Consider the following 13,809-nt stretch of genomic DNA (forward strand, 5'->3'; position numbering starts at 1 on the left):
AAGCTTGACGGACTTAGCAACAGTAACTAAGGGGGGCGGGCCTTAGCGAAGGGAAGCCGGATGTGGGGTATGTGTCCTGGTCGTTGCACTAGCGCCTCCTCTGGTCGATAGGGACGCCTGTTCAAGGGGGAGGGGGCACTGGGAATGCGTGATTTTTTCCGTACCCGTTTTCCGGGAACTCTGCCTCTGATTGGCTAGTACTCGTTGCCTCCGTTGATTAGGTTGGTTAAGGTTAGGGTTAGGGATAGGGTTAGCCAATCAGAGATAGAGTAGGGGCGGGTCTACCCGGAATCCAGGTGAACGCTCTCTCAACGAGTACTAGCCAATCAGAGGCAGAGTTCCCGGAAAACGGGTACGGGAAAAAAATCACGCCGGGGGAATAGCGTAATCCTCCCCTGGCGAAACTCCTCTCTGCCAGGTGAAAAGAAGCGGCTGGCGACTTCACATGTACTGGAGGAGGCATATGGTAGTCTGCAGCCCTCCCCGGATCTAGGGGGTGGAGCAGCGACCGGGACGGCTCGGAAGAGTGGGGTAATTGTCCGGATACATTTGGAGAGAAAAGGGGGGGGGGATTCACGTGCAAACTGTATAGTGGGTACGCGACGTTGTTTGTTTTTTTTTAAAGAAACCGATCGATTCTGATCAGTCTCCCATACAGACTTCAATAGAGCAGGAGGCCTTTAGAATTCTCTTTATGACAAAAGCTGCAAGGCGTGGATGAACTCTCCATCTCTTGGCCCTGTCGATTTATGCTGAAACAACTCGGTGAAACAAACAAATAACGCGTTATCTAAAGCACAACTTACACAGAGGCTGAGTTGGATTCACACTTTTCTGCTTTCAGTGGTGCTCCTGTCATCTGCCAGGTTGAAGGACCCACATCATCATCATCATCACTGTACACACTGACTAACACACGTCACTGTTGCTGAAAGGTTTCCCAATGGTCCTGGTAAATAAGCCAGGTTATAAATTTCTATCTGTGCACCGGTCTTGGCTGCTCCCAGATAGACTTGATGGCGATGCCGGCATGCAACCAGAAGTTTGGCTTTAAGCCGTGGCCCTTTATAGGGAAGCTTGTGGCCTGTCTGACGCCCAGCTATTTGTGGAGATGCCAAGATTTTTGGCAAAGGAACCAAAGAAGTGGTTCACAGCTATGCGACCACACCTGTTGTCCTGGACTCGGTTCTCTGACCTTTTCCGCAAGGTCTTCCCAGGAAATGATATGGAGAGGTGTTCTAGATAGCTTTCAGAGACCTGACGAACCCCTTCCAACTTTTGTGACACACGGGGAGTTCAAACGCTTGAAAGACCCACCACCTGTGTCTGAACAGATTGAGACTATACGCCGACATGTGTCAGACCAATACAGACTTGCCCTCTGTGGGTCGACTCTAGAGTCAATTTCTGACCTGCTACTCAAAGCTCTGTATGAATGCCCTGTGTTGGCCTGGCGGCCTGTCCAGAGTGCCTCCCCTTCTGCCGCCCAATGACTGCTGGGATAGGCTCCAGCATCCCCGCGACCCTGAGAGCAGGATAAGCGGTTTGGATAATGGATGGATGGATATATATTTCTGAAGCATGTCTAAAAATCGTCATTAGTAATGGGCTTTGTACACCTCATTATGCCAAGTAAAGCCACTAATTGAAGAAGCTAATGCACACTCGGATAACCAAACTACACACAGTGGCTTGTTGTACTAAAAGTCACTACCGTACAATGCAAGGGGATAAGTGTATAATTATATCATGAACAAATGATCCACACAGGTACAAATTAAGTAATAATGAAAGTGATCAAGGAAAATGTATTAACATTTTAAGCACAGTGGATGTACTACACCTCTTTTTATACAATCAGAAGGTATCAAAAGAACAATACGTGAGAAGAGGAAAAACACCAGCTAAAAACACATCGCAGCAGCATCCCCAAGCAAGATCATCTTCCCTCTTTCTCAGACCACTCCTTGAACCCGCCAGCATAGTTACGTGCTCTGAAACATGAGAAGGACAGAAAGAAGTAGACCATCACAGCAGCGTCATTATCACGCAGCTATTGCATAATACCAAAATGAGACAATACACAGACAGACGGCATTTACAAACTATGTATCATATGAAGCTGATGTTTCAGTTTATTAGCTTAACATGGAAATCCAATGAGACTAATTTGTTGGGGTGCACGATATGAGGATATTAAATCATAAATGGACTGCATTTATACAGTGCTTTTCTAGTCTACCGACCACTCAAAGCGCTTTACAGTGTATGCCTCACATTCACCCATTCATACACTGATGGTGGAGGCTGCCATGCAAGGTGCCAACCTGCTCATCAGGAGCATTTAAGGGTTCAGTGTCTTGCTCAAGGACACTTCGACACGCTATCTGCAGGAGCCGGGGATCGAACCAGCGACCTTTTTGATTACTGGAAGACCCGCTCTACCTCCTGAGCCACGCCGGCCCAAGACATTTTAAGATCGTGAACGTTTAAGATCGTGACAAGACATTTCCGCCCCCCCCCCTTTTTTTTCTCCCCAATTGTACCCGGCCAAAATCCCTACTCTTCCGAGCTGTCCCGGTTGCTGCTTCACCCCCTATGCCGATCCCAGGAGGGCTGCAGACTACCACGTGCCTCCTCCGATACACGTGGAGTCGCCAGCCGCTTCTTTTCACCTGACAGTGAGGAGTTTCGCCAGGGGGACGTGGCGCGTGGGAGGATAACGCTATTCCCCCCAGTTCCCCCTCCCCCCTGAACAGGCGCCCCGACCGACCAAAGGTGGCGCTAGAGCAGCGACCAGGACACACACACACACATCTGGCTTCCCCATCCGACCAAGCCGGAGGGAATATATTATGTTAGTTAGCGTGCGAACAGCTGTGCTGGTTCCCAGCTAATAGAGAGGCTCCCACTTCCGTGTTTATCAGCGATGTCATTGGTCGGCCGACCAATCGTGTAACTTCAGTGATATCGTTGGTTGCTGCTAGCTGAGACCGTCGTTGGTCACCTGATCCAGCGGTCCAATCGTGTCAAACTGATCACTCAGTCAGACAGTCAAGCACATTCGCGTTTGAAGGGCTTGCCCCAGCCAACAACTCTAATGACGGCATTTGAGAAAGGCACGCCGTATGACGGGACAAGTAAGCGCTGGAAAACAGTAACTGATGCAGTGACATTTTACCAGGCCAAAAGTGCTCTGTTTTATTCTTTTTTCTTCTAGGTTTCGTTATCTTGTAGGGCTTTTTTTTTTAAATAGGGAAATTAGTTTGGCTATACTGTTTAGCAACTTGCAAAATAGTTTTAAAAATCAACATGAGAAAGAATCGTGACAAGATCGTGGATCGTGATCCTGCCTGAAAAATATCGTGATATGATATTTTTGCACATCGCCCACCCCTAAGATGTGTGTATTAAGCACAGTAACTGATCATTTATTTACTTCAGAAATCCCAGGTCGTGGGCCTTGTCAGTGGCCACTCCTCCTCGCCTGCCCATCTGACAGTGAAAGACCAGCTCTGGGGCATCCAGCGGTGGTTTGGTCACCCCATATTTAGTCTTGAACTCTTCAGGGTCCAATGCAAGAGCACTCTCCACTGTATCAACTAGGGATTTAGTGAGGTAAGATAGTATGGTGGGAACCAAAGAATTAGAAAGTAGATGAAGCAAGAAAATAAGGAAAGAGGAAGTGAGGGAATGAAAGAGAGAAGCAAGGAAGGAAGAGAGTGTGTACAGAAAGAATAACGAGTTGTAAAAAAAAGGTTATTCTGAAACATTTATAATGTGGACAATAGTCTTACTTCAATGTTAGCTGTAAATATTTCCAGTACCCCAATGAAGCGTACACTTCACATTCATGAGGGCTTCAGTCTTTAAGCACAAGACAATTAACATGATTTAAAAATGAAAAACTATGAAAAAGAAGAAAATTAATGAAAAATAATAAACCATCTTCTCTGTCATATAATTGATTGTGAGTAGAGCTCACCAGGGATGTGGATGGATCCTGTTATGTGTCCCCTATCCACTTCCTCTTTAGAGCGGACATCAACCACCAGAAGGCTCTGGCTCTTTCCCAGGAGGGCCTTGAGATCTGCATAAGAGATTTCCTTGTCTGGTAATGGAGAAAGGGCAAAAACGAGTTAGGTTTGGCAGAACTCAAGAACCCTTTTTTTCTTTTAAATCCACAATGAAATTTAGGAGAGATAAGGCTGCAACTGATTAAGAGACCCTCCCGGCACAAGATTTCAGTGTGGACCAGACTTCTTTGCAGAGTCGGTTATTGTTTACACGTTAGGCCATGTTTGTTTTGTAAGCCTGTGGTATGATACCTAGGGAATTTTATGACACAACCTGTACACTGGGGTAGAAACAGCAACATTGAAAAACCACTGACTCACAGGACACATTCCATTCCAGAAGATATTTCCCTGATGGTGCTCACATGCCCTTTCAGATCAAACAGGATGTGCATGGTTGGAAATTAGGAGTAGTGGTATGTAGAGTAGCTTTAGTCACCTCTAGAGCAAACCATGCAGATGATTTCTCAACACTGTCCTTCACATCGTTGGGGAAAAGCAGTTCAGAAGTCCACTCTGGTGGCTGAGCGGACTAAACCGCCGTTCTTGCAGTCCACTCGTCATGTGGCTGGGAGGTTCGTATCCCAGTACTCACCATAACCGGTCACGGCCAGAGCATCCATGGGGTAAGGCATTCATTAGGCCATCCTTACACGAAAGATAGTGGGTGTAGATCGGTGTAGTGTTTGGGAACTCGTCGTTCTCCAGCGACCCCTCTGGCCCATCCGGGCGCTTGCAACCGAAAGCATTCTCCCTACGTCTCCTTCGCGGCCTGAAGGTGATGCGATCCATGCGAGGCTTCAGCATGTAAAATCGCGAGAGCAGCCGACACGAGTTTGAAGGAAGCTGGCGTTACGACTATCTCCTTCCTGTGGAAACGTGAGCCAGGGGAGTTATTCGACAAGTGTTCCGGCCGTATGCCATTGGGTTAATCGGGTGGGATAAGGGGAAAACTAGAAATACATTAATATAAAAAATGTTCCTGTGTTTACCCTCGTAATGAAATGTTTCTTTAATGTTTTTCACACCTACATTCTCTCTCTCAATTATAAATACTTTTTTATTATTACTGCATTATTATGCTTAAGATGTTTTAGGTAAAATATTGTAGTGTGTTCAGCTTCATGGGGGGGGGTATAAGTGTTAGTTGTACATAGTTGGGGCAGATGTTTTGCTGTTCTGGGGGGGGGTGTACACTGTTGCTGGGTCAAGGGTTAGTGGGTCGGGTCTTTGGAGAGAGAGACGACCTGTGAGTCGGGTGTAATGGCGGTCTGTACGGCGTGGCTGTGGCCAACCACAGCCATGAATAAAGCAACACTCTGTTTACGTTTTGAAGTGTGTTTTTTAGTACAATACAATATAGACTACAAATATTTGACTAATTGATGTTTTTTATACCAAAACACACATTCTATCTTTAAATTATAAATACTGTACTGTAGGGGTGTCCGGGTAGCATGGTGGTCTATTCTGTTTCCTACCAACATAGGGATTGGCGGATAGAATCCCCGTGTTGCCTCCGGCTTGGTCGGGCGTCACAGAGCTGTTTCCGCTTTTTGAGGAGGCCGAGGTCCTTCAAAATCTGCCAGACAATGCTCAGGATGTGGTGTGAGTCTGTGGTGGCCAGTGCTCTCCGGTTTGCTGTTGTGTGTTGGGGCAGCAGGTTGAGGATTGCGGATGCAAAAACAGGCTCAATAAACTGATCCGCAAGGCCGGTGACGTTGTGGGGGTGGAACCGGATTCTCTGGCGGCGTTTTCTGAGAGGAGGACGCTGTTGAAGTTATGTGCCATCATGGACAATGTCTCCAAACCCACTCCATGACGTGCTGGTCGGGCACTGGAGTACTTTTAGTAATAGACTCGTTCTACCGAAATGCACTACAGAGCGCCACAGGAGGTCATTCCTGCCATCAAACTCTACAACTCCTCCCTCAGAGTGTCAAGACACTCGGAGTTAATGGTCGTCAGACTGGCCCTTCGACTTGTTTTACCCTGTCGGGTTTTGTTTGTGCTGTTTGTTTTGCGCTGCGGTAGTGCAGTAGAGCTAGGGTGTTACGTGCACCAGGCTTGTTTATATATTTTGTTCTATATCTTGTTTCTATTTCATCTTTTATTTCTATTTGTTTCTGTTTTTCTTGTTTCTATTTTCTTGTTATCTTGTATCTTGTTAGTTTTTAGTTTTTTTTCCTTACTAGAGTGTGAGTGTCTGTAATAGAACCCAATTTCCCCTAAGGGATGAATAAAGTATTGTAGCGAATTCGGGGAGCAACAGTATTCCGATTCTGATTCTGATCCCTACAGACACAATTGGCCGTGTCTGCGGGTGGGAAGCCGGATGTGGGTATGTGTCCTGGTCGCTGCACCAGTGCCTCCTCTGGTCGGTCGGGGCGCATGTTTGGGGGGGGGGGGGCTGGAGGTAGCGTGAGCCTCCCACGCGCTACGTCCCCCTGGTAAAACTCCTCATTGTCAGGTGAAAAGAAGCGGCTGGCGACTCCACATGTATCGGAGGAGGCATGTGGTAGCCTGCAGCCCTCCCCGGATCGGCAGAGGGGGTGGAGCAGCGACCGGGACGGCTCGGAAGAGTGGGCTAATTGGCCGGATACAATCGGGGAGAAAAATAAACAAATAAATAAATACTGTACTGTAGTTACATTTATTATTATTACTGTATTATCATGATCATGAGGTTGAAGTTGTTGAGTCACACAAGTACTTGGACACTATAATTAATAACAAGCTGAACTTTGATTGTAATACCAATTTCCTATGCAAAAAAAAAAGCCAGCAGCACCTTTTTTTGTCTGAGGAAGCTGGCTTAGTTCGGTGTCGACAGCTCCTTGATGACTTTGTTCTACAGATCTTCTATTGAGTCGGTTATTACTTTTTCTCTTATCGGTTGGTATGCCTCTCTCAATCTTAAACAGAAAATGCACTAACAAAGGTCATCAAGGTCTATAGTAGTACCACAGGTACCCAACAGAAAAGTCTGTCTGATTTATATAACAAGCAGATGTAAAGGAAAGCAGAATCCACCTTGTCTGACAGCACCACCCCCTGCACCTAGAGTTTCAGACCTTGCCTTCTGGTTTCCGCTTCAAATCCCCAGCAGTCAAAACCAATAGATACAAACACTCCTTCATTCCCTCAGCCAATTCACTGCTAAACTCCAACATTAAGAGGTAACACCAGCTCCACCTTGATAAGCACTGTTAACACTGTTTACTGTTGCATTGCTTTTCGTTGGCTTTGTTCTCCTCACTACATGTTGTATTTATTTGCCTTATGTGTTCTGTAGAGTGTTTGTGTGTTTAAATGTTGCCGCTGCTACACAACAATTGCCCCTCTTGGGAAAAATAAAACCGACTTGACTTGTCTTGACTTATTGTTTATGATTTTTTAGGTGAAATATATACTATATCGGTCGAGGCCCGGGTTAGATGCAAGGAGTAGAGGTGACGAAGGTGTATGAGTTTAAATACTTGGGGTCAACTGTCCAAAGTAACGGGGAGCGCAGAAGAGAGGTGAAGAAGAGAGTGCAGGCAGGGTGGAGTGGGTGGAGAAGGGTGTCAGGAGGGATTTGCGACAGAAGGGTACCAGCAAGAGTTAAAGGGAAGGTTTACAAGATGGTAGTGAGACCAGCTATGTTATATGGTTTGGAGACAGTGGCACTGATGAGAAGACAGGGGGCGGAGCTGGAGGTGGCAGAGTTGAAGATGCTAAGATTTTAATTGGGAGTGATGAAGAAGGACAGGATTAGGAACGAGTATATTAGAGGGACAGCTCAGGTTGGACGGTCTGGAGACAAAGCAAGAGAGGCGAGATTGAGATGGTTTGGACATGTGTGGAGGAGAGATGCTGGGTATATTGGGGGAAGGATGCTGAATATGGAGCTGCCAGGGAAGAGGAAAAGAGGAAGGCCAAAGAGGAGGTTTATGGATGTGGTGAGGGAGGACATGCAGGTGGCTGGTGTGACAGAGGAAGATGCAGAGGACAGGAAGAGATGGAAACGGATGATCCACTGTGGCGACCCCTAACGGGAACAGCAAAAGTAGTAGTAGCAGTAGTAGTATTAGTAGTAGTAGATAATAACTATATACTAAGACAAACATTTGACTAATTGACGCTAGATGTGAACTGTACGTAACTGTTCCGACTTGCATACAGATTCGACATATAGGAACAGACACAAAAACCGAACTCGTTCGTAACCCGGGGACTACCTGTATAACTTCAAAATTCACTTGAAACTTGATCAGTTATTTAAAAAAAGAAGTTATCTTCTGAGGAGACACATCCATGTGAGATTACATTGACACGTGGTGTGGCTACATCTGTGGCTACCCAGTCGCTCCATCTTAAAGCAGCATTGACACAGTGCTTCTTGTTTTTGTTTTTTTTAACCGTGTTCTGCAAGGTGTCCTTGAGTGCTGTGAAAGGCGCCCACAAATAAGATGTGTTATTACCATTATTATTATCTTTTCCCTCTGATGGTCTCCTCCACATTTTTTCCTCCAAGAAATTGCAGATAAAGAAAATGAGTGGGAAAGGAAAAACAATGGAATTTTTTTTGCCTCGTTTGGGACAGAAAACCCCTAACCCAGTATATTTTCTTTGGGCCTCTTTGGGTGTAGAACTTAGTGGAAGGACGGGATGCTTTTTGCCAAAACCCACGTTTAATATTTTGCAGTCATCCGTGGTGAGAAATAACTGCTGTGCCCTAGAGAATTAACTATGCAGCGGTTTTTTTTAATGCTGAGCGATTCTTAATATAATAATGTGTGTGTGTGTGTGTGAGAGAGAGAGAGAGAGAGAGAGAGAGAGAGAGAGAGAGAGAGAGAGAGAGAGAGAGAGAGAGAGAGAGAGAGAGAGAGAGAGAGAGAGAGAGAGTGCAAAGGAACGTTCTACCAAGATATATTCTCCTACACTTTTACATGTACAACTTATTTCCAACACAACACGTACGTGTCAGAGGACACGTTTTTGCGAGACCGAAATACGTGTCAATGAAGACCGGTCTGCTTTCTTTGCATGCCTACCTGTTGCCACACTTTGGCTCAGACAACGTAGACGTCATAAGGCTATAGTACCACAAACGTACACTAACTGAAATGATTTCGTAAATAGTTCTACATCCCATAGATAAAGTCCTCGTCTCGTCCGGCAACAATAACCGGAAAGGATCCTTACACAACCAACGAACTCACCTGCCATCCTGCTGAGGAGCGCGCGTGCGTAACCCGGCACGGCCGCGGAAGAAGACCTTTTCCCCCCATTGCGGCGTTTCCTGTCAAACGATTGGCTTACAGTCCCGAGGAAGGCGGTGCTTAGTAGATTGACTTAGATTTGTAGCCTATCAAATCAAGCGCCTGACTTCGCCGTTCCTTTTAGAAGTTAAATTACGTTTGAAAATACAGTAGAGCAATAGAGCCAAATAGCCTGTGTGTGTGTGTGTGTGTGTGTGTGTGTGTGTGTGTGTGTGTGTGTGTGTGTGTGTGTGTGTGTGTGCGCGCGCGCGTAAACAAACAAATAAAATGTGCCAACTTACAATTAAATTAACTTAAACTGACAACGTATTAACAGATTTCACAGCTATTACAGAAGTAGTATGTCTGCACTATGCTATTAATGTACTCCCGCTAACGCGTGGTATTACTGTACTCTTTCTTGATTACCAAAAAAATATGGATCTCCCTTTAAAAATGTTGATTTTATGCTGGGAAAATAATCTAATTAGTAATAAAATGTTCTTTCTCTTTCCTGTGTGGCTATCAGACTCTGAACAGAACACCCCCCCCCCATTACAACACACAATCGGGGTAAACAGAGTCAACAACGAAGCTAGAAATATGCTTATGGCACAGCGAGCATGCAGACCAGCTGTCCCGACTTAAGCTAATTAACACAGGACAGATAAATTGGTTCCATACTGCAAATGAGGACGTGGACTAGAGCCAGACGCCACAGCCAGAGAAGGGCTGTGGGGGGGGGGGGTAGATCTGCGTAGCACGTTCCCCTGCAAGGCTTTTCAATGGACACCTGTTTTCTATCTTTCTGAAAAGATTTGGTTTCTGGCAATTTTCAAGTCTTTTTTTGTCTTGAATAGGTCGCTCCACCCTCATCAACCGTCTGTCTGTCTGTCTGTCTGTCTGTCTGTCTCCCTGGTGCACGCGCTCTCTCCAGAACACTTTTTCTCTTCTTGTTGCTCTCACCCGCCCCATTGTTCCTTTAGATCTTTCCGTGTGTGTGTGTTCGTCTGAGTGCTGCACTGCATATTAATGTCATATATATATATATGTGTGTGTGTGTGAAATGACAAATAAACTGATTCCTGACTCTATGCCAGGGAGCCCCGGCTGGAGCCTCTACAATAGATCGGAGAAGGTGCAAAGCCAAAAGAGATGAACTGGGTAACATATTGATTTTATATCGATATTGTGATGTAAGACTAGATATCATCTGGGATTTGGGATATCATGATATGACGTAAGTGTTGTCTTTTTCCTGGGTTGGAAGGCTGGATTACAGTAAAGAGATGCAACTGTCTGTTCTGGGTGTTATACTATTTGTCTCTACCTGTTTGGACGTCATATCCACATTACTAACGAGCGTTTACCAAAACTGTGTAACTATTTTGTGAGAGCACCAATAGTCATCTAGAATATTGCCAAAATTTTGAGGTATTTGGTCAAAAAATATCGTGATATTTGATTTTGTCCGTATCGCCCAGGCCTGGAGGCCGAGAGCCACAGAAAGAGCAAAGGGACCTGATGTTTTTGCTTTGTTTTGGTTTTTATCTCCGGAGGTAATGATTTGCAGGCTATAATTTATGTAACAACTGAAAGGAAACTTCTCATTTTATTTGTCATGAAGGATTTAATCATCCAGCACGTGTTATTGATCACGGTAGTCCAAGAAACGGTGTCCACGTGCCAAAGCTTGCAGTCCTGGCTGCACCGCCTGGTGCAGCAGTCGTAAATGTCTCGTTGCAACAAAAATCCAGTTAATTTCCATGGAAGACAGATTGAGAGAACACTTTAAAAAAAGTTTTACTTTATTACTAAAGTTTATGACAGTTTATCTAAAAGATTCATATTTACAATCTACCTTAGCATTGATACCCCCGTCATGTAGGCTACCTACAGATTTTTTTGCCTGCAAATAAACCTGTAGTTCCTCCTCACTGTTAGCTATTTATTACTGTTAATCCACAAACTCCCAAGTTCTGTATTACTGTTAATCCACAAACTTCCAAGTTCTGTATTACTGTTAATCCACAAACTCCCAAATTCTGTATTACTGTCAATCCACAAACTCCCAGCTTCCTTTTCTAACGTTAAAATTAGACAGCGATTGTATGATTCACACCATAAAACCATTCCCTGTGAGTTTCTGAGATCCGTTCCCTGGTCAGCCTGACTCTGCCCTGGAGCCGGTCCAATCGCTCTTGGCCTTGTCCGTGGCGCCCCTGTTTTGGGTTTAAAGCGGTCCCTCTGTGCTGTAAGAGGGGTTCCTGTGCCCCTCGGCGGAGTCGCTCGTGGCTTTTTGACACATCTTGCGCTTCCAGAGGATGAAGGCCGCTATGAAAAGGAGTAGGAGGAACGCTACCCCCCCTGCTATGACCCCGGCGCTCAGCTCGAGCCTGGAGGACTTGGAGGGATTGTACCGTAGACAGGAGAAGTCGGAGCGCATACTGTGTCCGGCCTTATTCACCGCCTCCACACACACCTTGGCGCCAACCTCCAAGGACTCGACCGTACCCCGTCGTGATGCCTCCCCAAACTGCAGGGGTCCTCCTGAATGCCCCTCGACCATCACCCTGTACCCAGATACCACCGAGGAAGGGGCGCACCACTGGATCTCTACCTTCTCTTTGCTGTCCCCATCGCTGACCGGCACCAACCCCTTCAGGCGTGGAGGGTGAGGGGGTATGTCATCTCCACTCAAGCCGGGGCAGAGGCACCCGGTCTGGGCTGAGAGGTGCTCGCACGGCCCATGGTTCTCCTCGCAGGAGTCATAGTGGCAGGGCTTTCGGTCTTGGAGGAGCGGGGTGTGGTTTTTAGAGGGCGAAGCGCTGGTGGGAGAGCTGTGGCCGTCTGAGTAGTCGTCGTCATAGTCGTCGTCGTCGCCCACATCCATCACAAACATGATCCTTTTGTGCGTGACGGGAGGGGAAGTGGACGCGGCGTGAGTAAAGAGGAGCTGGCGGGGGTACGGAGAAGCAGAACGGAGGAAGGAGTCGGAGGACACGAGCAGTAGGAGCACTGCCAGGTTCTTGCACAGTGACGTCATCTCTGTGGATGGAAATGACACAAAATCGATCGCTGAAAACTTTAGTCATGGCAGTGTAAATATGCCGCATCCAGAAATTAAGCCCCTCGGCGTTGCAGAAACCGCATTCACCACTCTAAACAAGTCTCTTTTGATTCTACTTGTCGCCATTGTGTGTAACCTTCGCGTCTATGTGTAGATGTCCCAACCCAACGAGACACTGTTTATAAACGGAAAAGGCTATTTTACAACAGAAAGGGGTAAACGTTTCTGATATGTGGCAGGTGAATATGCCCGCTTGGCGTGTTTTGAGGTGGAGCAGGCAGCTTCTGATGGGTTCACTCCGAGGTTTCCAAGATAACAACGAGCCACAAAATGCCTGTGAATGTTCTCCTTCATCCAGGTCATGGTTATCCAAAGGAGCTGAATCAAGTGCAACTGGACTTGGTATGTATCCGGATATATATACTGTAACGTGCATGGCTAAGTAGACACGTTGGTCCTTGATTAAGGGGTCGGACCCTTTAGTCGACTGGTTAACGTTGTCGCTTGCGGAGCGGGAGACACAGGTTCGCGTCCCGGCCATGGCGACGGTCTCCCAAACTGCCCCCCGAATTCGTTACAATACCAAGTACAGTTGCACTTGATTCAACTCCGTTGGATGATGAGCCACAAAGAAAGGAAGGAAAAAGACGTGCTGGAAGAAGTGGCCCCTACGAGAACTTTATTGGCGCCAAGCCAGCTTAAACTCTGTGGGGACCCGAACCCGGACCCCATTCACATAACTTTCCCTCCTTTTAGGGAAGAGCGGCTTTCGCTTTTTCACCCCTAACTCCTGCTGCTGAGCACGTCCCCCGCTAGCGAGCTCTTAACGCCGGGTCTGGATGAGAAGAGAAGGAAGAGAGTGTCTGTGAGTGGCTTACCGTACCTGCCGGCGAGGGATGGGTGGCAATACGAAGTCTTCTCGCTCTTTTCTCCCCCCTTTCACTTTGTCCGCTCTCCTTGTCCGCTCTTCTCGCCTCGCAGTCTTATTCAGTTTCCCACCGGAGTCTCTCCTCCTCCTTAACACCCCCTCATTTTCTTTCCCCCACTGTGCCAATCTCTCTCTCGCTCTCGCTCTCTTTCGCTCTCTCTCACTCTCTCTCGCTCTCTCGCTCTCGCTCTCTCGCTCTCGCTCTCTCGCTCGCTCGCTCTCGCTCTCTCTCTCGCTCTCCCCCTGGTGCGCGCGCTCTCTCCAGAACACTTTTTTCCTCCTCTTGTTGCCCTCGCCCGCCCCATTGTTCTTTTATAGTTCTTTCAGAGAGAGGGAGAGAGAGGGGGTGTGTGTGTGTGTGTGTGTGTGTGTGTGTGTGTGTGTGTGTGTGTGTGTGTGTGTGTGTGTGTGTGTGTGTGTGTGTGTGTGTTCGTCTGAGTGCTGCGCTGCATATTAATGTCGTTAGCAGAGGCAAGCTTGTGCCTGTTGCGT

At 46.9% G+C, this 13,809-nt stretch overlaps 2 protein-coding genes across 3 annotated transcripts; both read right to left on the reverse strand.

The window, feature by feature from the left end:
* Nucleotides 1-1,782: 1,782 nt before the first annotated feature.
* Nucleotides 1,783-9,330, reverse strand: tstd1 (thiosulfate sulfurtransferase like domain containing 1). Its single transcript, XM_056291275.1, has 4 exons — nucleotides 9,281-9,330; nucleotides 3,986-4,111; nucleotides 3,440-3,602; nucleotides 1,783-1,994 (listed from the first exon to the last, which is right to left on the reverse strand). The coding sequence occupies exons 1-4, from the start codon at nucleotides 9,285-9,287 to the stop codon at nucleotides 1,940-1,942; spliced, it is 351 nt and encodes a 116-aa protein (XP_056147250.1). The 5' UTR covers nucleotides 9,288-9,330; the 3' UTR covers nucleotides 1,783-1,939.
* A 1,591-nt stretch (nucleotides 9,331-10,921) lies between these two features.
* si:ch1073-303k11.2 (leucine-rich repeat neuronal protein 4) lies at nucleotides 10,922-13,372 on the reverse strand. 2 transcript variants are annotated; one of them, XM_056291255.1, is made up of 2 exons: nucleotides 13,273-13,372; nucleotides 10,922-12,367 (listed from the first exon to the last, which is right to left on the reverse strand). In XM_056291255.1, exon 2 carries the CDS (start codon nucleotides 12,363-12,365, stop codon nucleotides 11,553-11,555), a length of 813 nt encoding a protein of 270 aa, XP_056147230.1. In that variant the 5' UTR covers nucleotides 12,366-12,367; nucleotides 13,273-13,372; the 3' UTR covers nucleotides 10,922-11,552. The 2 variants fall into 2 exon arrangements, with proteins under 2 accessions (XP_056147230.1, XP_056147237.1); XM_056291262.1 differs by having other exon boundaries at nucleotides 13,268-13,313.
* Nucleotides 13,373-13,809: the final 437 nt, after the last annotated feature.

The sequence above is a fragment of the Lampris incognitus genome, chromosome 1, assembly GCF_029633865.1.
Source record: "Lampris incognitus isolate fLamInc1 chromosome 1, fLamInc1.hap2, whole genome shotgun sequence".
NCBI lineage: Eukaryota > Metazoa > Chordata > Actinopteri > Lampriformes > Lampridae > Lampris > Lampris incognitus.